At 43.9% G+C, this 27,025-nt stretch overlaps 1 protein-coding gene across 1 annotated transcript; it reads left to right on the plus strand.

The window, feature by feature from the left end:
* The first annotated feature begins 2,317 nt into the window (after positions 1-2,317).
* On the plus strand, positions 2,318-26,284 carry LOC106573568 (cortexin-1). The gene is made up of 2 exons (XM_014148717.2): positions 2,318-2,434; positions 24,947-26,284. The coding sequence occupies exon 2, from the start codon at positions 25,945-25,947 to the stop codon at positions 26,212-26,214; it is 270 nt and encodes an 89-aa protein (XP_014004192.1). The 5' UTR covers positions 2,318-2,434; positions 24,947-25,944; the 3' UTR covers positions 26,215-26,284.
* The last annotated feature ends 741 nt before the right edge of the window (positions 26,285-27,025 follow it).

A 27,025-nucleotide genomic window follows, 5' to 3' on the forward strand; every position in this document is an offset into this window, starting at 1 on the left:
GTGAACACACACTAATATTAAATGAGCACTGGGCTTTATTTGTGCTTGTTGAGAATTTGTACATGTTTCATTCTTCATTAAAACGAGGAAAAAGCCATGTTGCTTATGAGGAAAAACAACAAAGCAGTGCATCCTCAGTGACGGGCTGGCTCTAAAGGTTAATGAGGTGTGTTTGTGTTCCGAGGAGAAGGCAGTGCTCTTTACGGACGAGGAGGCGTTCTCCGCCCGAGGGGCGACCATTATTACACCCCTCAGTTCTCATTATCCAGGTTATTGATTGGCTTGGGCCACCTACCTTCCCCTGTCTTCGCCTGCCTCTCTGGCCTCACCTACTTCACTCACCCTGGTTAACAGGCTCACAGCTGCCAGACTGCCAGTCAGTCAGCCAACTGTGCCACCCTGGGACTGCCACTCCAGCCTCCTCAACTTCAACCTCATCTTCCTCCTCCTCCCCCATAGACCTCCCATCAGACACATGGGTGACACTTGCACTCATTCACTCACTGACAGTCAGACAGACATCGCCATGGGAGAGATGGGAACCACACTTGGTTCCCAGAGCCTGACAAGCATATACACATGCATGCACATACAGGCAGGCTCTGTCTCTCTCTCCTCTCTCTCCTCTCGCCAATGGTCAAGGACATTTTAGCACATTAGGGAAGCTGCATTTGGCTCCCATTTTTTGGGGGGTTTAATCAGAATTGAAGTCCTGGTAATTTGTGTGTATCCAGCTGGGTTGTCAAAGGTTTGAACCTCAGTGTGTAGGCCTACATAGCTCTCCTCAGTAATGAATCTGGAGGGAATACTTGATATTGTTGGGAAATTTGTCCTCAAATTATTGTCATCCATTTAATTTAAACTGACTGGGTTTAGAATCCAGGGAACCTGTTCATGGAAACTCACAAAAATCCTAAAACACATTCAGATTGGGTTCTTTTGCCGGCCAAAATGGTGGAAGGTTGCAAGCAGGAACAGTGCTGTAGTAAATATAATTAGGGGCGTGAAGCATCCAGGACTCGTCTGTAACGACTCTGTGGCTCTGCCCTCACCCGGGCTCCTCTGACCCATTGGAGGGGGCATTGTTGAAGCGCCTGGCACTGATGAAGCCTGGCAGAGTGACAAGAGGATGGCAGCAGGTGGAACAGATGGCTCAGCTGCCACCTTTCCCTTGGAATGAAGTCTGGGAGAGGGGTCCTGGGACTGGGTCTGGAGGGAGGATGGATGGATGGATGGATGGATGGAGGAGCAGAGAGGTGGAAGGATAGATGGTCAGGCTGAAGGAGGTGTGTTTGAAGGTGAGATCTGGCAGAGACACAGCAGAGAGGTGGAAGGATAGATGGTCAGGCTGAAGGAGGTGTGTTTGGAGGTGAGATCTGGCAGAGACACAGCAGAGAGGTGGAAGGATAGATGGTCAGGCTGAAGGAGGTGTGTTTGAAGGTGAGATCTGGCAGAGACACAGCAGAGAGGTGGAAGGATAGATGGTCAGGCTGAAGGAGGTGTGTTTGAAGGTGAGATCTGGCAGAGACACAGCAGAGAGGTGGAAGGATAGATGGTCAGGCTGAAGGAAGCATGTTTGGAGGTGAGATCTGGCAGAGACTGTAGATGACTATCGGCTTCACTTTAACTACTCTCTCTCATCTTATGGAATAGCCAAGTCCAGTACATTCTTTTACTGGGCATTGGGCTGTTCCCCGTAGTAAAGGCAGTTGAAGAAGGTTAAAGGTGAGTAGTGAACAGTTAGGGGGAGGAGGGGGTGGGGCAGGGCATCCAACGAGCTTTACAGGGCAGTGGAATGATGCAAGAAAGTGTTAAAATTATACAATGACTCATGGGGGAGTCCTAAAAATAGAGGGCTGGAGTAATGTGAATATTTTCGACGCTAAAGGGGTTTAGGGTTAAGTACATTGGGTTTAGGGTTAAGTACATTGATTCCACCTCTATGTTTTGAAGCCTTATGAGGTGTCAAAGGAACACAGCTGCTGGCATTGTGTGCTCCATGGAATGGAAAACATGCCTTTGTCATCACACTTCAGTATGATGTATCATCATCGTCAGATCCAAAGTTACCTGCAGGCCTTTACATTAATAATCAGATTTAACATTGTTTATAGTTTGTCTATTTTTAATGTATAAAAAATGATGTGCACATAAAGTACATGCTCGAATTACAGTACGATCATAGGCATTATTTGTGTTACTGTATTGTGTGATGTTGTATTTTTTTCTGATTGGATGACTATCTCCCAGAAAGAGAAGAGGGTGGGGGTGCTTTAAGAGACTCGCGCAATAGCCCTCATCAAATAGTCGCCCCGGCAGGAGAGCGCATGAGCAACACATGCTACCAGCAAGAGCGCACATCATAGAGCACGAAGTTTGACCAACCCTGTCTCTTCTAACGATAACGACGTGTTGTCACCCCTCAACAACTCAGGTTTGTGAACACTATTAGCATACAGTTTTGAGGAATGATTGTCGTGACATTGTTTCTTATCAGCTTGCTTAGGCAAGGTTTTGAGGCGCGCGTAAAAGTAGTTTACCAGGTTATGTCAGTCTGTGTTTCCGAAGTGACTTTGGAAATACTGTAGCAATGTGGAAATGAATGTTAAGGCACAGGTTTTTAAATGCATTTGCATGTCAATAAGTGTCCATGTTTTGTAAAATAATACTGAACATTTTACAGATAAAAACTAAAATGTATCCGTATTTTTAATGACTTAAAGAGGGTTGTAAGCTTTTATTTGTTTTGCTATTATGTGATATATAATACTATAGATTACGCGCCATATAGTCAGCTGTTTCTCTCAACAAAACGAATGCAAAGAAAATCGGTTCTGCCGTGTTGCGTCAATCGGTCGATATCGTTCTCAATTGTCAATACAGAATGTGAATTCAACCAAATGCCAAGACACATTAGCTACTCATAGTAGGCCTACCTTTTCCAACGTGCTGCAATAAACGTTTCTGTGAAAGCTCTTGACTGGAGCAGAATATTGGGAATAGCCTACTGTCTTGGCACAATATTATTCAGCAAAACAAAATGTTACTCTCAGTTATTATTATTTATTATGATAATAATGTGCAATTGTTTATACATTGCTTTTTGGATTATTATGTTTTTTCATTATGGTAAAAGCAGTATGCTTTCTTGGACCTAACAAACTGTATATGGTTGTTTTGTGTCAAGGTGATTAAACATGACTTAATATCACACCAGAGGAATGAGCATGGATCATTTGAGTTTAAAAAGAGAACACTAGATTCAGGGATCTATTTGGATATTCACAGGTACATTGAACGGACGTCATCTGAATAACAATGTCCAACAATGTCATATTTCTGTAATACATCATGTAACAAGTGTATAACTTGACTGTTAGGGAGCAGTGAGCGCACTAACAAAACAACAACAGTCACTGTTTTCCCGACACTGTTGGCCTTGAGTTATTTGAAACCATGCAATTACCTGCAGCTTCCCATATGAGGTGGACCAATATGTCAGGAAATTGTATGACAGCGTGTGTTAGCAACTAGACATTTTTCCAGGTTCCTTTTTTTGTTTCAGGCAAGCCAGAATAGAAAACCTGAATGAAATGAATATTTGTAGATATCTATGGTGCTATTCCACCTTCCAAACAGCTATTAGGTGTGGTTAGACCAATCACAAGCAACAGATTAGAACTGACAATAAGACGACGTGTTTCATTTGAACCTCATTATGTCCAGCTTGATGCTCTCTGCCCAGTTCATAATTGATATTAACAGGAAACACTAGCAGCAGTGTAGGGTAAGCTACTCAGAAAATGTAGTTTACCAAGCTACCAATTCCTTCACACTGGGATAAGTTAAGATACACTACAGCTAAACCTTACTTAACTGAAGTTACTACGTCATTCACTACATCCAAACTTCTTAGTGATAAATTATCTACATCTGAAATGTCAAACTCCAAATTGCAGAACAGATCACTGGAGTCAGATGTTAACAGAATGTGTCATTTAGCCTATTAAACACAACTGTTTCAAGTGAGAATTATCTAGAAGAAAAAGAAACGCACACCTAGGTGCTGGCTAGCGGAGTAGAAAACTTGAAAATAAGGGAGAGCCGCACACAGATCAAAGGTGTTATTACGTGCTCCACTAAGGCAGTTATTTATCTTATAACTTGTCCTTGTGGTAAAAATGATGTGGGTAAAACAAAGCGTGAATTAAAAGTACGTATCTCAGAGCATCGTAGCACCATTAGGTGCAAAAACTTGACTTACCCAGTTGCGGCCCACTTTTTGGAAGCAAACCACTCGATTTCGTCTCTGCGTTATATTGGCATCGAACATGTCACCCTCTCTAGGAGAGGGGGTGACCTTGATAATTTATTGTTAAAACGAGAGGCTGCCTGGATCTTTAACTTAAAGACCCTTGCTCCCTTCGGTCTCAACATAGACTTTGATCTGAAGCCATTCTTGTGATTAATGTAACTTTGCCATTGTAATTGTTTGTAAGCTAGTGTAGTCTAAAATGAATCTATGATCGTATGCTATCCACTTGTTTTTTTGTATGCTGTTCTTTGTATGCCATTTTTATATTTGAGAATTAACCAATGATATTAGGCCACACTTGGCCATGATTACAGACACCTGTGCGCCTTTTGACACTATATTAACGAGTCATCTCGCAGTGTTTGTGATCATACCCTGATGAAGACAGCTTGGTTGTCGAAACGTTGGATATAAAATATATATATATATATTCTTATATATATTATTATTTTATTATTATTATATATTTTTTTTTTTGCATCTGAGCTCCTAGAATGTGCGGCTCTCCCTTATTTTCAAGTGCGAATTAAGCAGGTCGGATGCCGAAAATGAAAATAAATTATTGCCTAATTCACCCATATTTTATTTTAGCCAAATAAGTAGTGTGTAGTTCCAATAGTTAGCTACAACGCTACATGGCAAACAAGTAATTAACTACTGAAAACACTACCTAGATTTGAATCCAAGCTACTGCAACATGTAGTTACATTTCTAGTTTGACAACATGTAGTTCACTACTCCCCAACACTGATCTAGGAGCAGCTGCTTATGTGTATACTGTATCTTTCATTTTGTCCTCTGTTTGTTATTGGATACAGCATGACCAGCTGTATCCAGACACAGGGAAGTGCTATTGGCTATCCCCGCTGTGCATACAGAACAGACATCTATTGCCTTAGTCTGTTGCCAGAGTCCAAGAGCAATTTGAGTTGAGGAAATCTGTGCTGGGTGTGAGTGACCTAAGCCTCCAAGGCTTTATCTGAATTGTGTTGCATTGTATTACTATCCTCCTGGCTTATTATGAAGCTGGTTGACTGTAATGAGTAATCAGAGGCTTCTTTTCTTTAGTCTGATATGGTAATGATGATCTACACCAGTAATCTGAGAAGCGACAAGGAGGAAACCTGTGGGATTAACACTAATAAAGCACTCATGTCCTTGTCAAGTGCTACAGGGTGACTAAACTCCTGCTATTATCCATTTCATAGCCCTTATCATATCTCACTATTGCTCTCAATGCTTATATTTACATAGGAACTGTGTTATAGAGTAAACCTGCCTTGCTAGCTCCCAACATGATGAAAATGTCACGCTGTGGTGGGATTCAATTTTGAGCGCCAGTTCAGATGTGGCCACACACTGCGTTTTGAATGTCTAACATCCTTTATTCCCTCGAACAGAAGCTGGCATCTCCCAAAAGGCCGTAGCGGCCAGCAGCTGCACGTACTGTTTCCATCAGCCGTATCTGCATCTACAGTTATTTGAATGGAAGAGAACAGAGCCGTCGGTCATGGAACTCTAACCTCGATTGGGAAACACAGGGTTTCGATTTCCTGCCGAGATCGCTCTTCAAATATTCATCGTCCCTATATTCTGGAGCCATTTGATAATTGACACTGGGACAGGTTTTATGATCTCCTCTCTTCATCTGAGCGTGTGGAGCACCATTACAGATTGTCCTTTAACCTCTCAAACCGGACCTATTAAACCAGCCTTTGTGTTGTGGCCCAATGCTTTCTTGGACTAGAATCTGCTGACAGTTAGGAGATATTCTGTTAAACTCTCCCTTTCTTCTCTAATTGTGTTTGGGCTGCTTTTCTTAGAGAAATATTATTCCGAGATGCTTGAGGATTTCCCTAGTCCAGAGATCAGTTTTACGGACTCTCTGACTTTACCAACATCCTGTGTTTGGGGACTTCACTTTCTTGCTTAATCCATTCTTTAGTGCTCAATTTATGCCTTCTGTTGTGACTTGGATCTGGACAGTTAGCATGTATTGTATAGCCCAGCTACCAGTTTGACCGGACAATTAGCATTTTTAGTCCTCAACTGCCATTTCACTTAATTTCATTTGTAACTTTGTGGCCAGAGATAAGAAAAGAGGGACCTTCAGCACGTCTTCTTTTCACAGACTGAAATGTATTGTATTATATCCTGTGTGAGTTGCTCTAACCTTTACCAACCTTTCCTTTGGACATTTTTAGTTTTGACTTTGCGGACTCTGTATTGTTGGTGCTCTGCGGAGCGTGTAATATATGTGTTGATATTCCCTGATCCCCACAGCCGACCAGAACAGAGGAAAGTTCTGTCCTCTGACTTTGGGAGTGCTGACATCTTCATATTCCTGCCCACCCTGCCACCCGCTCCCTCCCAGATATCTCTGATTGATGTTCGTCTGCCTGGCCGACTATCGTCCGCTTTCCTTCATGAATACAGACGTGAATCACAGGGATTAGCATTCCGCTCTTCTTCTCTGGCCGCCTCTTCCTCAGTGGTGTCTCAGCTCCATACACACGTCTGGCAGTTCCGCTGACGTGGGGGGTCTGTGATGAGTGGCAGGGGGCCCCGGCAGAGGGAGCCCTGTCGGACGCTACCTCACTCACTGCCACTTTGGAAAGCCCTCGTCTCACTGAATATTTCATGGTGTGATTTGGGATGTAAATTAAAGATGTATTCCAGGTGGGTTTGACTGGACTGAGTCTTATTCTCTGTGACTGCTGGGGAGAGTGGCTGTTCTAAGGCTGCCCTTCACCCTGGCAGTCTCGTAGGGATGCAGGGTTGGAGTGACCAAGTCTTTTCTGGGTCTTGTTGTTTGGCTTTTTCACAGGGAAATTGAGATGAATAGAAACTCAGAAAGAAAGAATTTGAGTGTTAGTGTCTATGTGTGTGTGTTGATTTACTGTAGACTGTGTGTGTGTGTGCCAATGAGAGACTTCTAAATTTGTAATGCCTGCATCCCACCCTCTGAGAGGTGGCTGTTTTCTCTGCCAGCATGGAGTAACCTCAAAGAGTGTAATATTACTTCATCAGCAGCATGGGCTCTTTATGGAAGGCCACAGGCTCCCTGCGGTGCGACACACACTGACAGCTCAGACAATCAGTAATATTACACAAGCATCCTGGAGTGGAAGCAGCCGTTCTGAACTAGATTATCTCCCCTGCTGGGTTGTAGTGTGTTGCTGTCCTCTCTCACCAGATGACCCTGAGTCTAGCACAACACCAGCCCAGCACGGGATATGTTCATGATGTAATACATTTGTCTCATAACTGATCCAAACACTAATTGGAATTGACTGATCATGTTTATGCTTCCAGTAGTCTGCATGATGCATCTGTGGGATAACAGAGTGGACTTTGTAAAAGGAAAACGCTTAGCCATTGTGCTCCTGTCTAGAACAGATTTGTCCTCCTCTCTCTGCCTGGGCAGTATCACGGTGAGGAATGTCTTCCAGGGAACCCACAAACAATTTATAACCTCCAAAGGCCACCGTTTCCTCACTAGAATAGCCTGAATGGCTTATACTTCAAAATTATGAGGGTGAATGGGAGAAAAGTACATTTATATATGTGAGTCGACATGTCTGGAGAATGTATGAATATACAATTCATCTCGCTGTCATTTTATTCGCTGCGTTGTTTTTAAAAGGTCAGCGGTCTCAAAGTGCTCCACCCCTTCACCCCCTGCTCGCCCCACTCGCCCCGGCACCAACACATGCACACTCAGCAAAAGAAGACTGTGCTTCTCTTCTCACTAAAGTGGCAGGCCGACTAGAAGGGGATGGCAGAGGGCTAAACGGGCACTTCAAGATGGAATAGCTGTATGTTTAATTGCTCAACTTGATCTCTACAGTAGTGTTTGAATAGCAGCAAGCATCATTAACTACAGTGAGGATCAGAGACCAGGGCCTGGCCTGAGACTGAGAGGAACGCTTACTGTAAAGGGAAATGCCAATTTGCCCATTTTGTCTTTGGTTGTCTCTAAAAATACCTCTGTTTATGAGGTGCGTGAGCGTATAGTGTTTTTATATAGACTGACGCTAACGAGCTGAGAGGCTTGGATGCGGTTGGAATTTGGTTGGTTTGTTGTTGTTGGGAGCCCAAGGTGACCTGGTGCTATACTGCTCATTAAAAACGGAGTAGTTTGAGCCCTGAATGCTGATTGGCTGAAAGTTGTGCTATATAAGACCGAATACCACGGGTATGAAAAAAAACGAATTACGTTGGTAACCAGTTTATAATAGCAATAAGGCACCTCAGGGGTTTGTGGTATATGGCCAATATACCACGGCTAAGGGTTGTATCCAGGCACTCCACGTTGCGTCGTGCAAAATAACAGCCCTTTGCCGTGGTATATTGGTCATATACCGCACCAATTTGGGCCTTATTGTTTAATTAGTCCCCTCGTGCTGGGATGAATGGTAGAGGACAAACACTAGTATATCTATCTATACACGGCTAAAATCAAAGAAGCACATCAATAAGGGCCATGATGGATGGCATCAATAGGTTTTCCTATGGACCATACTGTGTTACCTCTTCTGTATTTCCTCAGCATATGTTTTTCCTACAAATAACAGTTTTTTTTAGGGGCTGGATATATCCTGAGATTTGTTGACTGGCTTCTCTCCTCTTCCAATTCACCTTTATAAACACAACATTGGAAAGGGTTCCTTCAATTCTCTGCAGTCCTGTGAGACTGGAGGACATTTAGATCTTTAGAGGAGGGGGTTGCTTCTCTATCTTTTCCTCTCTCTCTCTCGCTCTCTTTCTCTCTCGTTACCATCTCTCTTTCTCTTTCTGTCGCTCTTTCTTTTATCTTTCCTTCTCTCTCTCTCTTGGCTGTAGTTAGGTGCTGCAGTTAGAGGGAGTTTGATAATACAATAATGGTGTTGGACCTAATGAAAAGATATTGCCCTGCCATGTTAATGCAGGTTGTGTGTGTGTGTGTGTGTGTGTGTGTGTGTGTACACTTGGAGAGTAGGGAAAGGGTAGAGCAGAGCCCAGTAAGGTAACTAAATGTCATTTAGCTATTTCTTCATTTACTCTGATGAGCTCTGTCACCACCGGTGTGACCAATGGCCCTGTGTGTCTGTGCGCGTGTGTGTGTGTGTGTGTGTGTGTGTGTGTGTGTGTGTGTGTGTGTGTTAAGATGCGGGTGTTCTATAAAGAGTGATAAGGTAGGTCTTCCCTCTGCACCTCTCAGAGGACTCGTTCCAGCAGCAGGGCTGAGAGGAAGTGTCCTCATGGAGTAATGGAGTGGGCGAGCGAGCCTGATGGATCGTGATGGTTGGAGGGAGGACTAACGAGGAGGAAAATAAGCTGAACAGTCTCCCCTCCCCCTCCCTCCCTTCCCACTGACTGAGTGACTGTACACACACACATGTACACACACACATGCACACACACACAAATGCAGGCAGGCAGGCTGGCAGACATGTGTATGCGCATTCACACACACACACGCGCACGTACACAAACACATGCATGCACGCTCACACACACACACACACACACACTGACAGCCACTGAATAATGCTTTTCCTTGACTCCTCAGTGACAGAGAGACTCTATCTTTGTGTTATCCTCTATCTAACACACTATCAAGGTCAGTTGTAACGAGTGTTGAACAAAGCAACGAGTTATCAGACACGTACAAATGGATGGTGTGTAAGGTTTCTCTAAACAGTTTTGCCAAATTGCCAAATTTTTCCTTGCAAACTTTAATTTCTAAGTAAAATCAATAGTTAGTTTTCCTACTGTAGTGTAAAAGGAATGAGACCTTTGAGAACACACCTATGATTGGATGATTGAATCCATAGCCATTGTTGGCGTGGAGGTGAGTCTGTGCTCAATGGGACATGTGACAGGTGATTAGTTAAATGTTTGTCTCAGGGTGAATATGATCCTATTGAACAGTAGTCGGTTTCATAGGTACTCTGTCTCTGTCACACACAGAGAGCCACAGGCACGACGCAAGGAGCCACAGACACGAAGCAAGGAGCCACAGGCTCAGCAGGGAGGGAGGTGTGTTTCCTGTTTCTTTGTCATTCCCCAAAGAGGGGCATTCTCTGCCAGGAGTCTGTTTCTGCTCCTTACTTTACTTTGTTCCCTCTCTACATCCCTACCTCCTTTTTCTATTTCTGCTCTGCCTACCATCCAAGTGTCAGAGGAAATAATTGAGATGCCTGTGTGTGTGTGTGTGTGTGTGTGTGTGTGTGTGGCGTGGGTGTCCATGTGTGCATGCAAGCTTGTGTGTGTCCACAAGGGCTTTCGTTAGCCGGTAATAACCGCCTTCTGATGATAAATAAAATTGATGCAGGCCAATTGTCTTGGAGAACAAAAATAATCCCATTGTGAAGAATGCTTTTTAGCCTATTAATTGATGGAAATACCAGTTGATGTAAATACATTTGACTGGCAATGCTTATCGGTCTATAGGTAATTTGCATCATTTTGGGGAATTAAATTCTTGTGTATTTTCGTTAGTCATTATATCTTATTTTTCACACATGCAGAGCATACAGATACATAACCTAGTTTTCTGCTACAGCTCCTGTTGCTGCTGGAGTGAAACGGACTTTTAGAAGCCCAATCAATGAGCAACAATTCTAAATGCAAAATATATATTTTTTATGGCCACGATTTAAAAGACTGGAAATTGAAGTGCGCTTCCCATTCACTGTTCAAGTGCATAGACAATGGTATACAGGCTTCAGTGTGTCACGGGACAGCCTTGCAATGAGCTGGAGGCAGCATGCAATTTGAAAACATTTACTTAATTGTTTGAAACGTGAATGTTTTACTACATATGAGGCATGTCTTTCCTTGCTTCAAAGTAGCCTAGCCAAAATCCGACAATAGAAATGTGGAGGCAATTATTTTATAAAGACTTCCATTGAAACCAGTAGCCTATTCTCTCATGTTCTATTGTTTTTCAAATCAAATTTATTTCATTGTCTATTAGCCAAAGTGTAACGATGTGCGCTGAGAGTCGGGAAGCAAGTTCAGGAAGTGAGTGATTTAATCAATAAACCAAACATAATACAAAACAAGAAACACGAACAACGCACAGACATGAAACAGAAACAGAAACAATGACGCCTGGGGAAGGAACCAAAGGGAGTGACATATATAGGGAAGGTAATCAAGGAAGTGATGGAGTCCAGGAGTCACGATGGTGACGGCTGTGCGCCATAACGAGCAGCCTGGTGACCTAGAGGCCAGAGAGGGAGCACATGTGACAGTACCCCCTCCCTGACGCGCAGCTCCAGCTGCAGGACGCCGACCAAAATGACGATCCCGGAGAACAGGACGGACTGGTCACCTCTGCAGAGGCGCAGGAAACCCGTCACTCCGGCTGAGATGCAGGAGCATGGCGCTGGAGAGAGAGCATAACTGATGGTACCACTGCTCGGCGCGTTCGGCTCCAGCCAAGGGACGATCCCGGGGATCAAGAGCGGACCGGTCACCCCTGCTGATGCGTGGGAACCTGTCACCGGCTGAGGCAGGGGAGCCTGGTGATCCGGTTGAGGCATGAGAGCCTGACGAGCCAGTGGAAGCAGGGGAGCCTGGCGATCCGGCGAAGGCATGAAAACCCGATGAGCCGGCTGAGGCATGAGAGCCTGTAGCGGCTCCCGGCACCCAACGTCATTCCCACCTAACCAAAGAAAAACAAAAAAAACACTCCCTGATGCTTCCCTTCGGTATGGCGTCATTCTGTAACGATGTGCGCTGACAGTCAGGAAGCAAGTTCAGAGAGTGAGTGATTTAATCAATAAACGAAACATAATACAAAACAAGAAACACGAAGACATGAAACTGAAACAGAAACAATGACGCCTGAGGAAGGAACCAAAGGGAGTGATATATATATATATACGGTGGGATTCGAAATGGTCGGTAATCTGTTTGTTGACTTGGCTTTCGAAGACCTTAGAAAGGCAGGGTAGGATGGATATAGGTCTGTAGCAACTTGGGTCAAGAGTGTCACCTCCTTTGAAGAGGGGGATGACAGCAGCTGCTTTCCAATCTATGGCAATCTCAGACGACACGAAAGAGGTTGAACAGGCTAGTAATAGGGGTTGCAATAATTTCGGCAGATAATTTTAGAAAGAAAGGGTCCAGATTGTCAAGCCCAGCTGATTTGTAGGGGTCCAGATTTTGCAGCTCTTTCAGAACATCAGCTGAATGGATTTGGGAGAAGGAGAAATTGGGGAGGCTTGGGCGAGTAGCTGTGGGGGGTGCAGTGCTGTTGAATGCAGTAGGGGTAGTTAGGTGGAAAGCATGGCCAGCCGTAGAAAAATGCTTATTGAAATTCTCAATTATAGTGGGCTTATCGGTGGTGACAGAGTTTCCTATCCTCAGTGCAGTGGGCAGTTGGGAGGAGGTGTTCTTATTCTCCATGGACTTTACAGTGTCCCAGAACTTTTTAGAGTTTGAGTTGCAGGAAGCAAATTTCTGTTTGAAAAAGCTAGCCTTGGCGTTTCTAACTGCCTGTCTGTATTGGTTTCTAACTTCTCTGAAAAGTTGCATATCGCGGGGGCAGTTCGATGCTAATGCAGAACGCCACAGGATATTTTTGTGTTGGTTAAGGGCAGTCAGGTCTGGGGAGAACCAAGGCCTATATCTGTTCCTGGTTCTAAATTTCTTGAATGGGGCATGCTTATTTAAGATGGTGAGGAAGGCATTTAAAAAAAATAACCAGGCATCCTCAACTGATGGGATGAGGTCAATATCCTTCAAGGATACCAGGGCCAGGTCGATTAGAAAGGCTTGCTCGTTGAAATGTTTCAGGGAGCGTTTGACAGTGATGAGTGGAGGTCGTTTGACCGCTGAACCATTACGGGTGCAGGCAATGAGGCAGTGATCGCTGAGATCTTGGTTGAAAACAGCAGAGGTGTATTTAGAGGGCACGTTGGTTAGGATGATATCTATGAGGGTGCCAGTGTTTGCGGCTTTGGGGTTGTACCTGGTGAGTTCATTAATAATTTGTGTGAGATTGAGGGCATCAAGCTTGGATTGTAGGATGGCTGGGGTGTTAAGCATGTCCCAGTTTAGGTCACCTAGTAGCACGAGCTCTGAAGATATATGGGGGGGCAATCAGTTCACATATGGTGTCCAGAGCACAGCTAGGGGCCGAGGGGGGTCTATAGCAGGCGGCGACGGTGAGAGACTTGTTTTTGGAGAGGTGGATTTTTAGAAGTTCAAATTGTTTGGATACAGACCTGGATAGCCTGCAGAGCTCTGTCCTGCTATCTCTGCAGTAGATTGCAACACCGCCCCCTTTGGTCGTTCTATCTTGTCTGAAAACGTTGTAGTTAGGGATGAAGATTTCAGAGTTTTTGGTGGACTTCCTAAGCCAAGATTCAGACACAGCTAGGACATCCGGGTTGGCAGAGTGTGCTAAAGCAGTGAATAAAACAAACTTAGGGAAGAGGCTTCTAATGTTAACATGCATGAAACCAAGGCTATTACGGTTACAGAAGTCATCAAAAGAGAGCGCCTGGGGAGTAGGAGTGGAGCCAGGTACTGCAGGGCCTGGATTCACCTCTACATCCCCAGAGGAGCAGAGAAGAATGAGTATGAGGGTACGGCTGAAAGCTATAAGAATTGGTCGTCTGTGACGTCCAGAATAGAGAGAAAAAGGAGCAGGTTTCTGGGGGCGATAAAATAGCTTCAAGGTATAATGTACAGACAAAGGTATGGTGGGATGTGAATACAGAGGAGGTAAACCTAGGCATTTAGTGATGATGAGAGAGATATTGTCTCTAGAAACATCATTGAAACCAGAAGATGTCATAGCATGTGTGGGTGGAGGAACTGAGAGGTTGGATAAGGTAACATGAGCAGGGCTAGAGGCTCTACAGTGAAATAAGCCAATAAACACTAACCAGAACAGCAATGGACATTGCATATTGACATTGAGGAGAGGCATGCTTAGCCGAGTGATCAAAGGGTCCAGTGAGATTCAGACAGCTAGCCGGGCCATAGGTAGCAAGCTGGTGGAAGATGGAGGGAGGTCTGTTTTTAGCCACCTCGTGCGTTTCCGTCTGTGGGTTAGTGGGGTTCCGTGTGGAAGGGGGGGACCAGTCCAAGTTGGCAAAATAGTTAGTTATAGTGGCCCAAGAAAAGTGTCCGATAGACCTATTCAGATCGCAGCCGATAAGACAGCTAACGATTAACGATTAGTGGGCCGCAGATGGGCGATCAGGTTACGTCGCGACGGAGGGGCCAGTTGGATAACTCCCTCGGGCAGATAACATCGGTGATCCAGTCGTGAAAGCCCGATGGGGCTCCGCATCGGCAGTAAAACGGGTCAGGATAGGTGATTGTAGCCCAGGAGACACTTCAGCTGGCTAGCTCAGGAAAAGCCCACGAGTGGCTGACGGAACTCTTCAGCTGGCTAGCTCCGGAATAATGTGTGTTAATTCCGGGACCGACGTTGCCAATAGTCACTCAGGTAGCAGCTAGTTAGCTGCAAGATCCAGGTGTAAATGTCCAGAGCCTGCGGTAGAAATCGGGGAAAGGAGAGAGAATAGGTCCGGTGTGCTCTGGTCTGAGTCGCGCTGTACAAAAACTGGCGATAGCTTTTTGAGCTAATGGATAGTTGAGGACAGCTAACCGTGGCTAGCTGAGCTCCAACGTTAGCCAGTGAAAATGGCTAACCTCTGGCTAGCTTCTGTTGTGGATTTCGGATTTGAGGTAAATAATACTTTATTTTTTAAATTGGTGAGGCGGGTTGCAGGAGAGTGCTTTGAGGTTGAGTTTTAGAAGAAAAAATGTAAAAAGATAATGCGAAGAAAACTGAACTGCTACGCCATCTTGGAACATACGCTAGTACAAACATTATGCTAGTTGTTGAATCTTTACATCTCCCCTCTTTCAACATATCTAATGGATATTTTCATATTTGTCACATGAGCTCTCTCACATTATGGTGCACTTTTGACTATTGTATTCCCGCTAATTGCATTATAGAACGAACATACAAATCAAATCAAAAATGTTATTTGTCACATGCTTCGTATACAACAGCTGTAGACTAACAGTGAAATGTTTTCTTATGGGTCCTTCCCAACAATGCAGAGGGGATTTTTAAAAAAAGAATATAAAAATGATGACACAAGGAATAAATACACAATGAGTAATGATAACTTAGCTGTATACACAGGGTACCAGTATCAAGTCGATGTGCAGGGGTACGAGGTAATTGATGTAGATTTGTACATATAGATAGCGATAAAGTGACTAGGCAACAGGATAGATAATAAGCAGTAGCAGCAACATATGTGATGAGTCAAAAGAGTTCAAAAGGGGTCAATGCAGATATTCTGGTTAGCTATTTGGTTAACTAATTATGGCTTGGGGGTAGAAGCTGTTCAGGGTCTTGGAGGAAGAAGCTGTTCAGGGTCCTGTTGGTTCCAGATGGTGCATCGTTACCACTTGCTGTGCGGTTGCAGAGAGAACAGTCTATGACTTGGGTGGCTGGAGTCTTTGACAATTTTTAGGGCCTTCATCTGACACCGCCTGGTATAGAGGTCCTGGATGGCAGTATGATGTACTGGTCCGTACGCACTACCCTCTGTAGCGCCTTGCGTTAGGATGCCAAGCAGTTGCCATACCAAGCAATGATACAGCCAGTCAAGATGCTCTCAATGATGCAGCTGTATAACTTTTTGAGGATCTGAGGGCTCATGCCAAATCTTTTCAGCCTCCTGAGGGGGAAAAGGCGTTGTCGTGCCTTCTTCATGACTGTGTTGGTGTGTGTGGACCATGTTAATTCCTTAGTGATGTGGACACCGAGGAACATGAAGCTCTCGACCCGCTCCACTACAGCCCCATTGATGTGGATGGGGGTGTGCTCGCACCTCCGTTTCCTGTAGTCCACGATCAGCTCCTTTGTCTTGCTGATGTTGAGGGAGAGGTTGTTGTCCTGGCACCACACTGCCAGGTGTGCTGTTTCATTGTTGTCAGTGTTCAGGTCTACCAGCGTTGTGTCGTCATCAAATTTAATGATGGTGTTGGAGTCGTGCGCAGCCACACAGTCATGGGTAAACAGAGCGTACAGGAGGGGACTAAGCCCACACCCCTAAGGGGCCCTCGTGTTGAGGGTCAGCGTGGCGGATGTTTTGTTGCCTACCCTTACCACCTGGGGGCGGCCCGTCAGGAAGTCCAGGATCCAGATGCAAAAAAAGGTGTTCAGTCCCAGGGTCCTGAGCTTAGTGATGAGCTTGGAGGGGACTATGGTGTTGAATGCTGAGCAGTAGTCAATGAACAGCATTCTCACATAGGTGTTTCTCTTGTCATTCGAGTGTAGCCTAGTAGGCATTGCTGTGCTTATAATGTGAAGAAATAATAGTTTATCAACATTTTAAGCTAAACTTCCTCTTCTGTTGCATCAGCTTTTAGCTTTAGATGTTTGTTATAATGCCTAGGTCTGCTGGTTGTATGAGTTTGGGATCTATTGTCCCACAACTGTCCCAGTCTGTTTTAGGTAGGCTATTTCGTTCTCACACAGAATGACAAGCTGACCAATAGAATAGGTTAACTTTTCTACTATGGAGGATAGTAGATTTACATAGGTTTGTGATTTTGCTGTTGGTTACTCATCTTGTTGGCTGAGGAAAAGTAAATGTGGATCGTTATTCTAACATCTCAAAGTGCACATCAGAATTCGGTAAGAAGGACGTATGCCGTTACATCCTCGAGTTGCATGTTCTGTTAGATGAATTACCATAATCTAAATGTGATTTCTGTCATTCTGAGCACCGTGAGTGGACGCCCTAATCAGGTTACGCACCCAATACATATGGGTCTGGTCAATTTCTCAAATGTCCGGTCAATTGAAATGCTGCAGGTCAAATGTCTGGCGCTATGTTTTCCTAACGGAAACCCTGGTGTGCACGTGTCTGTGATGAACCCCCATGCTGAGGGACATGTATGGCTCTGTAGCATCAGACACTCAGTTAGTCAGGCTAGTCTGCATGCCTCTACTGTTTTGTGATGTAATAGTTGTGTGTGGTGTGGTGCTGCCATCTGTCTCTGGTTGCTGTGGTGCACACACACAATTTGCCCATTTTCACTTTATATTAAAGTTCCATCACTCGTTCTCAGTTGTAGTACTTTAATGAAAGACCACAGTGCAGTGTGTAATCATACGTGTAGCCAGTCCTTACAGCTGGGGAGGCAGCCAGCCAGAGTCTGTAGGGAGCTGTGTGTCAGGAGTGGAGACCACTGGGGAGCTGGTGATTGAGGACGAGAGGAGAGGGACGGAGGGAGAGAGGGAGGAAGAGAGAGCAAGTCGAGGTAGACAATAGTAGACAACGAGGTAGACAATAGTATTAGCAGGGATGACAATGTACAGTCGTGGCCAAAAGTTTTGAGAATGACACAAATATTAATTTTCAAAATCTGCTGCCTCAGTTTGTATGGTGGCAATTTGCATATACTCCAGAATGTTATGAAGAGTGATCAGATGAATTGCAATTAATAGCAAAGTTCCTCTTTGCCATGCAAATGAACTGAATCCCCCCAAAAACATTTCCACTGCATTTCAGCCCTGCCACAAAAGGACCAGCTGACATCATGTCAGTGATTCTCTCGTTAACACAGGTGTGAGTGTTGACCAGGACAAGGCTGGAGATCACTCTGTCATGCTGATTGAGTTCGAATAACAGACTGGAAGCTTCAAAAGGAGGGTGGTGCTTGTAATCATTGTTCTTCCTCTGTCAATCACGTGCCGTCATCATTGCTTTGCACAAAAAGGGCTTCACAGGCAAGGATATTGCTGCCAGTAAGATTGCACCTAAATCAACCACTTATCGGATCATCAAGAACTTCAAGGAGAGCGGTTCAATTGTTGTGAAGAAGGCTTCAGGGCGCCCAAGAAAGTCCAACAAGCGCCAGGACCGTCTCCTAAAGTTGATTCAGCTGCGGGATCGGGGCACCACCAGTACAGAGCTTGCTCAGGAATGGCAGCAGGCAGGTGTGTGTGAATCTGCACGCACAGTGAGGCGAAGACTTTTGGAGGATGGCCTGGTGTCAAGAAGGGCAGCAAAGAAGCCACTTCTCTCCAGGAAAAACATCAGGGACAGACTGATATTCTGCAAAAGGTACAGGGATTGGACTGCTGAGGACTGGGTTAAAGTCATTTTCTCTGATGAATCCCCTTTCCGATTGTTTGGGGCATCCGGAAAAAAGCTTGTCCGGAGAAGACAAGGTGAGCGCTACCATCAGTCCTGTGTCATGCCAACAGTAAAGCATCTTGAGACCATTCATGTGTGGGGTCGCTTCTCAGCCAAGGGAGTGGGCTCACTCACAATTTTGCCTAAGAACACAGCCATGAATAAAGAATGGTACCATCTGTCAGGTACTCAGCAGGAAGGTCTGATTTCTCTATTATTAAAACAAGACCCAGATGGCAAATATAAAGACCCAGTCTATCTAAAAAACTGGAGGCCCTTTACACTTCAATGTTATGATGCAAAAATACTAGCAACATGCATAGCACTCAGAATTTAAAAGGGTTTTACCAGGTATTGTTCATCCTGATCAGACAGGTTTTTTACATGGACGATACATTGGAGATAATATACGAAAACTACTAGAAATAATAGAACATCATGAAACATATAAGAAGCCAGGAATGGTATTTATAGCGGATTTTGCAAAGGCATATGATAAAGTAAGACTGGATTTTGTTTATAAATGCCTGGATTTTTTTTCGATTTCGGTAATTCTCTTATAAAATGGGTAAAAATAATGTATAGCAACCCCAGGTGTAAAATAGTAAATAATGGCTACTTCTCAAAGAGTTTTGAATTGTCAAGAGGAGTTAAACAAGGGTGTCCGCTGTCACCATATCCATTCGTTATGGCCATCGAAATGCTAGCTATTAAAATCAAATCCAATAACAACATTAGAGGATTAGAAATCCAAGGCTTAAAAACAAAGGTGTCCATGTATGCCAATGACTCAAGTTTTATGTTAAGTCCGCAAGCTAGATCCCTGCAATGTCTCATTAAAGATCTAGATAACTTTTCTGTACTCTCTGGACTAAAACCTAATTATGATAAGTGTTCAGTATTACATATTGGATCCTTAAAAAATACAACTTTTACATTATCCTGCAGCTTACCTATAAAATGGGCTGATGTTGAAGTAGACATACTCGGTATTCATATCACAAAATATGTAAATAAGCTCTCCACAATGAATTTCAATAGAAAACTTGTAAAAATAGACAAGATCCTGCAACCATGGAGAGGTAAATACCTGTCTATCTATGGAAAAATTGCCCTGATTAACTCCTTAGTCATATCTCAGTTTACTCACTTACTTATGGCGCTGCCTACTCCTGATGATTCGTTTTTCAAATCATATGAGCAAAAAATATTTCGCTTATCTGGGACGCTAAACCAGACAAAATAAAACAAGCCTATCTATATAATGAATATGAATTGTGTGGGTTGAGATTATTAAATATAAAAGCACTAAACCTCTCTCTAAAAGCTTCACTCATTCAAAAGTTTTATTTGAACCCTAAATGGTTCTCAAGTAGATTAATAAGAAAAGCTCATCCATTGTTTAAAAATGGTCTTTTTGCCTTTGTGCAGATTGCCATGTCTCATTTTTGATTAATTGAAAATGATACTTTTTTCAAAGTATCTGTCTTTTTCAAACCAGCATTGCAGAGCTGGCTACAATTTCAATTTCATCCCCCTGAAAAGATAGAACAAATATTATGGCTGAACTCAAATGTGCTGGTTGATAAAATACCTGTATTTATGGGAAAGATGTTTGAAAAGGGTATTTTGTTCTTAAATGATATTGTAAATTGTAATGGTAGAGTTGTTCTTCATGGAGTTATCAGAATTGTACGGGAAGGTCTGCTCAATCCAAGAGTACAACCAATTGATTACAGCATTGCCCCAAAAATGGAGGAGGCAGGTGGCAGTGGGAGTAGGTAGGGAACTGGTCTGTCTGCCCAATATAAAGGATCAAAACTGGTGGAGGAATAAAAATAGCATAAATAGGAAAGTATACCAGTTTCATTTGAGGACCAGGATGTTGACAACTGTGCCATACAGATTGCAAAATAGTTGGGAAGAGATTTCTGATGTACCGATTCCATGGTACAGGCTATTTGATATATAAGACAACGCAAGATTCAAGACTTGGTGCTTTTCAGCTAAAATTATTATATAGAATTCTTGCCACCAACAAAATGTTGAATATTTGGGGCATAAAATCATCGAAGCTCTGCAGATTTTGTTGTGAGGATACAGAATCAATAGATCATTTATTTTGGTATTGCGCTCAGGTAGCCAGTTTCTGGTCTCAGGTTCAGGAATGTCTGAAAATGCATAGCATTGATTTAAAATTGACCCTAGAAATAGTACTGTTAGGAGATCTGGAGAGACCGGGTCAGTCAATTACTAATACTCTTAGTAAAATTATTTATCTTCAACACGCAATCTGTAGATTCTATTCAATTAGATAGATTGAAATTGTACGTTAAACATCATGGCATAGTTAAAAGATATGTGTTGCGTAGAAACACGAAGTGGGTGGCCAGCAGAGACAGATGGGATGGGCTGAGGGAAACTTAGGGTTGGCATGTGGAATTGGAGACAGGTGGGAGTGGAGTTGCTGTGTGTGTGTGTGAGAGAGAGAATGATGGTCAAAAGATAAAGTGGAAAAAAGTCTAAATTAAACATAATAAAAATACATTTCAATGACACTAAGTGGCAGTGTTTTCCAACTAATGCCGGGTTTGCCTGAGGCTGATGCCGTGCAGGTGTTTGTACACATGCATATAGACACACTCTCATTCAAATAAACACATACATGAACACAAACATACATGTAATAGTGCCAGACATGCACACAAACATATACAGTTGGCATTGCTGTTATGATTTCAGTTGTCATTGATGTCCTTTGTTTTAAATGTATTATTTTGTTTATTCTTTTTGCATTGTTACTTGTTTTCTTCTGTCTTTTCCTTTTTTCTCTTTAGTTCAGTCTCTTGGTTGTTGGTGCATTGGGGGGTTCTTGGGGGTGGGGAATGGAATTCATTGTTTTTTATTTTTTTTCTTCTGGGGGGGGGACGACGACGACTGTGGAAGGGGTCTCGAATGGTTGAGGGACAGCTATTGGGGAACTGTGGGGGGATCTTGGAGGGTTCGGGTTTCACAAGATTGTGGTCATGAAAAAGGAAACTATGACATATATTTTATATCGCTATCATGCACACGCACCCTCACACATAAGGATGGCTCTGTTGCGGAAAGACTGATACGTGTTTGATAGTGTCTTGATGCTGTATTGTTTGTCCTTCATGTTCTAATACTTTAATGTTACCCCTTCCTTGTGTTTTTTGTAATAAATAATACAATTACATATTTTTTTTTTTTAAAGAATGGTACCAACACAGCCTCCAAGAGCAACTTCTCCCAACCATCCAGGAACAGTTTGGTGACGAACAATGCCTTTTCCAGCATGATGGAGCACCTTGCCATAAGGCAAAAGTGATAACTAAGTGACACGGGGAACAAAACATCGATATTTTGGGTCCATGGCCAGGAAACTCCCCAGACCTTAATCCCATTGAGAACTTGTGGTCAATCCTCAAGAGACGGGTGGACAAACAAAAACCCACAAATTCTGACAAACTCCAAGCATTGATTGTGCAAGAATGGGCTGTCGTCAGTCAGGATGTGGCCCAGAAGTTAATTGACAGCATGCCATGGCGGATTGCAGAGGTCTTGAAAAAGAAGGGTCAACACTGCAAATATTGACTCTTTGCATCAACTTCATGTAATTGTCAATAAAAGCCTTTAACACTAATGAAATTCTTGTAATTCATTATTCTATAGTAACATCTGACAAAAATATCTAAAGACAGTGAAGCAGCAAACTTTGTGGAAATTAATACTTGTCATTCTCAACTTTTGGCCACATCTGTACAATGTTACATACTTCTTTGTAGATACAGTAATGTGTCGGCGTTGTGTGTGAATCATGGCCAAGGTCGGCTAGCTAGAGGAGAGGTAGAGGATGCTATAACTGTACTCCAACCTGGCTCTGTCCAACCCTCTACTCGATTCTCCATACCTATGCTCATTACCTGCAGGTGCTTTTGCTCTGTCCATCCATCTCCCCCTATCTTTCTCTCTGTCGCTCTCTCTTTCTCGCTCTCGCTCTCACTCCCTCTTGATTTGAAACCCGTTCCGGTCGACAGGGAGATTTATATAATTCATGAGAAGCCATTTGATTGCACATTTTTCTTTCAGTGAGCAAATGAGCTGCTGAAACAATGCACTGATGAATGGATGACATTTGCATTATCAGGGTTGTTCCACAAAAAGAGTGCCTTTTGATATTTAAAGTCGAAATTGTGCAACAATACTGAATTTTAAAAGCCTGTTATATTAAATGAAATATAGAACACACGGTAACGTGCCAAAATTCAGCATTTTAACATGTCCCTCCGTCAACCCTGTGTCACTAATAGGAATAATCCCCAAATTTCTCCAAGTTTCACAATTATTATAAAGCCCTAGTAATTTTGTTGCTTTGAAAAAGTCATTTCTGAAGATTATAATTCATTTCATGTGAATAGTGATTCATTGACAACTGTCCCTCATGTTAAGGTCAACCCTGTTATGTTTTAATGTGGTGAAACTATTCCCTATAAAATATATTTTTGAAATGAAACATTGAACATTTAATAGTCAAATCATAGTGTAAAAGCAGGTGAGCTGGTTCTACTCTTTTTGGCCATTTTCTGGTGTTTTGTGGTGGAAAACGGAGTGCGTCTAGCTGTCAACCCATAGATAGTCAGGCTAGAAGTGTTTTAGCATTTGTTTGTTTTTTTAATATACATTTTTTTGCATTCAATTGCCACTCCTCGTTGCACACAACACTTCCATGCTTCCATTCTCCCTGTCACGAGGGGATTTATGGCTGATTTAACATGAAACCGTCAACCCTGTTACTTTGTTTGGCACTTACTATAGTCTTTTTAACATTTATTTAACCTTTTGAGATGGGAAAACATGTTTTTTCTGAAGTTGAACATGTGCTCTTTATGACAGAATGTTAAATGTTTTTTAAATGATACCAAGTTCCACTTCGCCAAAGGTACCGGATTGGTGGAAAACCCATCATTGTTTATTAGTGTGTATTCATTACAGCTAATGCTCTTCTAATGCTGCTATAATCATCCACTAAATTAGTGTAATCAAGCAGAATGTCAGTGTAATACTCACTACAGCAGCTGGGAATTGTCAGAATGTTATTGTTACTTATTGACTTGAGTCTAACAATGGGAGCTGTTAGTCGGTGATCCTCAACACAGGGGCCCCTCAGGGGTGCGTGCTCAGCCCCCTCCTGTAGTCCCTGTTCACTCATGACTGCACGGCCAGGCACGACTCCAACACCACCATTAAATTTGCCGATGACACAACAGTGGTAGGCCTGATCACCGACAACAACGAGACAGCCTATAGACCTGGCCGTGTGGTGCCAGGAAAACATCCTCTCTCTCAACGTGATCAAGACAAAGGAGATGATTGTGGACTACAGGAATAAGAGGACTGAGCACCATTCTCATCGACGGGGCTGCAGTTGAGCAGGTTGAGAGATTCAAGTTCCTTGGTGTCCACATCACCAACAAACTAACATGGCCCAAGCATACCATGACAGTCGTGAAGCGGGCACGACAAAACCTATTCCCCCTCAGGAGACTGAAAAGATTTGGCATGGGTCCTCAGATCCTCAAAAGGTTCTACAGCTGCACCATTGAGAGAATCCTGACTGGTTGCATCACTGCCTGGTATGGCAACTGCTCGGCCTCTGACCGCAAGGCACTACAGAGGGTATTGCGAACGGCCCAGTACATCACTGCCAAGCTTCCTGCCATGCAGGACCTCTATACTAGGCGGAGTCAGAGGAAGGCCCTAAAAATTGTCAGACTCCAGCCACCCTAGTCATAGACTGTTCTCTCTGCTACGACACGGCAAGCGGTACCGGAGCACCAAGTCTAGGTCCAAGAGGCTCCTAAATAGCTTCTACCCCCAAGCCATAAGACTCTTGAACATCTAGTCAAATGGCTACCCAGACTATTTGCATTGCCCCCCCTCCCCTCTCCACACCAATGCCACTCTCTGTTGTCATCTATGCATAGTCACTTTAATTAACTCTACCTACATGTACATACTACCTCAACTAACCGGTGCCCCCGCACATTGACTCTACCGGCACCCCCCTGTATGTATTATTTTTTACTGCTGCTCTTTAATTACTTGTTACTTTTATCTCTTATTCTTATCTGTATTTTTTGAAACTGCACTTTTGGTTAGGGGCTTGTAAGTAAGCATTTCACCTGGTGTATTCGGCGCATGTGACTAATAAAATGTGATTTGATTTGAGTATGTAGTGGAGTTTGCAGGGTTTTAAAGTTCTCTGTTCTGGCTATGGTCTATTAAGGCTCATGGTTGTGAGCATCAACCTTCAACCTGATCATTATAAGCCCCATAACACGTATAAATAATGCATACAACATTATATTGATGTTAGTCAGAGTGATCATAATGGGAATGTTGACTGTGTTTCTTGTGCTTCCAGGTTGTGTTTTAAGGGGAGGAAGCAGTGAAGTCGTGTGGAGGAGAAGCAGTTCGTCTTGGGTTACAGACCTGGAGTAATGCTTGGCTTAGTACACCAGAGGAAACCAACCCTTCTCTCAGAGGATCCTTTTCTTCAACACAGTAATACCCTACCGAGGACTCAGGACCATTGACTGTTATCATCAGTGACTGTTCAAACCCATTCACAGACAGACGGACATCTTTCACCACGTATTTAATCCTAAAAGTACACACTATATAGGGAGACCGCAGGGTGAGAGTGTTTACTTGTTAGACCCCCACTGGGCTATAGACAGAACCCTGCTTTTCAAACCCACTAACTGACCCTTCCCTGGAGAAACGGCTTACTGTGCGTTGCTTTCACATTCAGCAACATTGATCCTCTGCTCTGATTAGCCTTTTAGCATCTCTTATTGTTCACGCATATATATACACACATAGGCGCATGCTGCTGTCAGCTCGTTCACACATCTACGTCTCGCCTGGCTGTGATTAGCATCCACTACAGACAACACCTGGGTATATCCCATCTGTACACAATTAGCTCCCATTGAGGAAGCTGGGAAGTACTACCTGTACAGTACGCTGTTGCCCTGTGCTGTACTGCTGTGTTTATCCACACTGGCAGGTGCCTGTGTCATGTCCGGTCTGTCAAGCGTGGATGTCTGTGTGAGAGAGTGGATACGACAGGGCTCTGATAAACACATGTTCTGTAGTCGTCTACTACTGCCTATGGGTCGGTCACTGTGAGCGGAAGAGGTCCTGGTACTGATCATACTGTCTGTCTATCGCCCTGTCAGAAGGGATCAAGATCAAATCTCTCTTGAAGAAGACACTTCATCAAAAAAGAGACTAACCTGGATAAACAAAGGCTGAATAGAACATATCACTCTGTCCATCCGTCCGTCCTTACCCCTGTGGCCCACTCCCCCCACCATCCAATTTGTGTGCCAGTTCTGCCGCCGGACCCCTTGGAGGATGAGTGATGTCCCCACTCTGGACTATGAGCTGCTGCTGTCCCCTGGGCCCTCCCTCCCTGGGGCCCCCAGCAGTCCTCCTCTGGTGGGGGGTGACGCGGAGCAGAGGACGGCCTTTGCCTTCGTGGGGCTCCTCATGCTCTTCCTTGTCTTCCTGCTGGTGCGCTGCTTCCGCATCCTACTGGACCCCTACAGCCGCATGCCATCCTCCTCCTGGACCGAACACAAAGAGGGTGCAGAAAGGGGGCAGTTTGACTACGCCCTGGTCTAGACCTGGGTCGTGTTCATTAGGCACCAAATGGACTGAAACAGAGAGGGACTACTAGAACTTGTCCAATAAGGAGGCTTGTTTTTGTTTTTTCTGTTGCACAACGTTTTGCTACGGTGTTCCCTAATGAAAACGACCCTGGTAGGGTCTAAAGGGGGCAGTTTGACTGGCCCTGCTGTAGAATCATACAAGTAGTCAGACTGGAGCTCTCAAGACCCAGACAAAGATCAGAACCCTCAAGACCCAGACCGAGATCAGAACACTCAATACCCAGACCGAGATCAGAAGCCTCATGACCCAAACCGAGATCAGAAGCCTCATGACCCAAACCGAGATCAGAATCCTCAAGACCCAGACCGAGATCAGAACCCTCAACACCCAGACCGAGATCAGAACCCTCAACACCCAGACCGAGATCAGAACCCTCAACACCCAGACCGAGTTCAGAACCCTCATGACCCAGACCGAGTTCAGAACCCTCATGACCCAGACCGAGTTCAGAACCCTCATGACCCAGACCGAGATCAGAACCCGCAAGAGCAGCCTCCTTGAAACTCAGACCAAGAGGTAGAAAGGGGTTATACTGCACTGCTGCCTTAAAACGCTATGCTGCATCTCCCCCTGCTGTAGTCCCTGTAGACTGGCTAAAATGCAGGGGAGAGCTACCAAGCCATTTAAAACATCCTGGGATTACAAACAAGATCTCTTAACTACAGAATAAACCTAGACATAATAGTATCTTGCAGTGTTTACATCTCACCTGTTTCTGCACCTACAGTTGATGATTTGTTACAGTATATTCAGCAGTTATGAC

This window comes from Salmo salar, chromosome ssa16 (assembly GCF_905237065.1).
Source record: "Salmo salar chromosome ssa16, Ssal_v3.1, whole genome shotgun sequence".
Taxonomy (NCBI): domain Eukaryota; kingdom Metazoa; phylum Chordata; class Actinopteri; order Salmoniformes; family Salmonidae; genus Salmo; species Salmo salar.

What these genes read in the sequence shown, in the direction of transcription:
- LOC106573568 (XM_014148717.2), top strand. Translation starts at nt 25,945, where the DNA reads ATGAGTGATGTCCCCACTCTGGACTATGAGCTGCTGCTGTCCCCTGGG.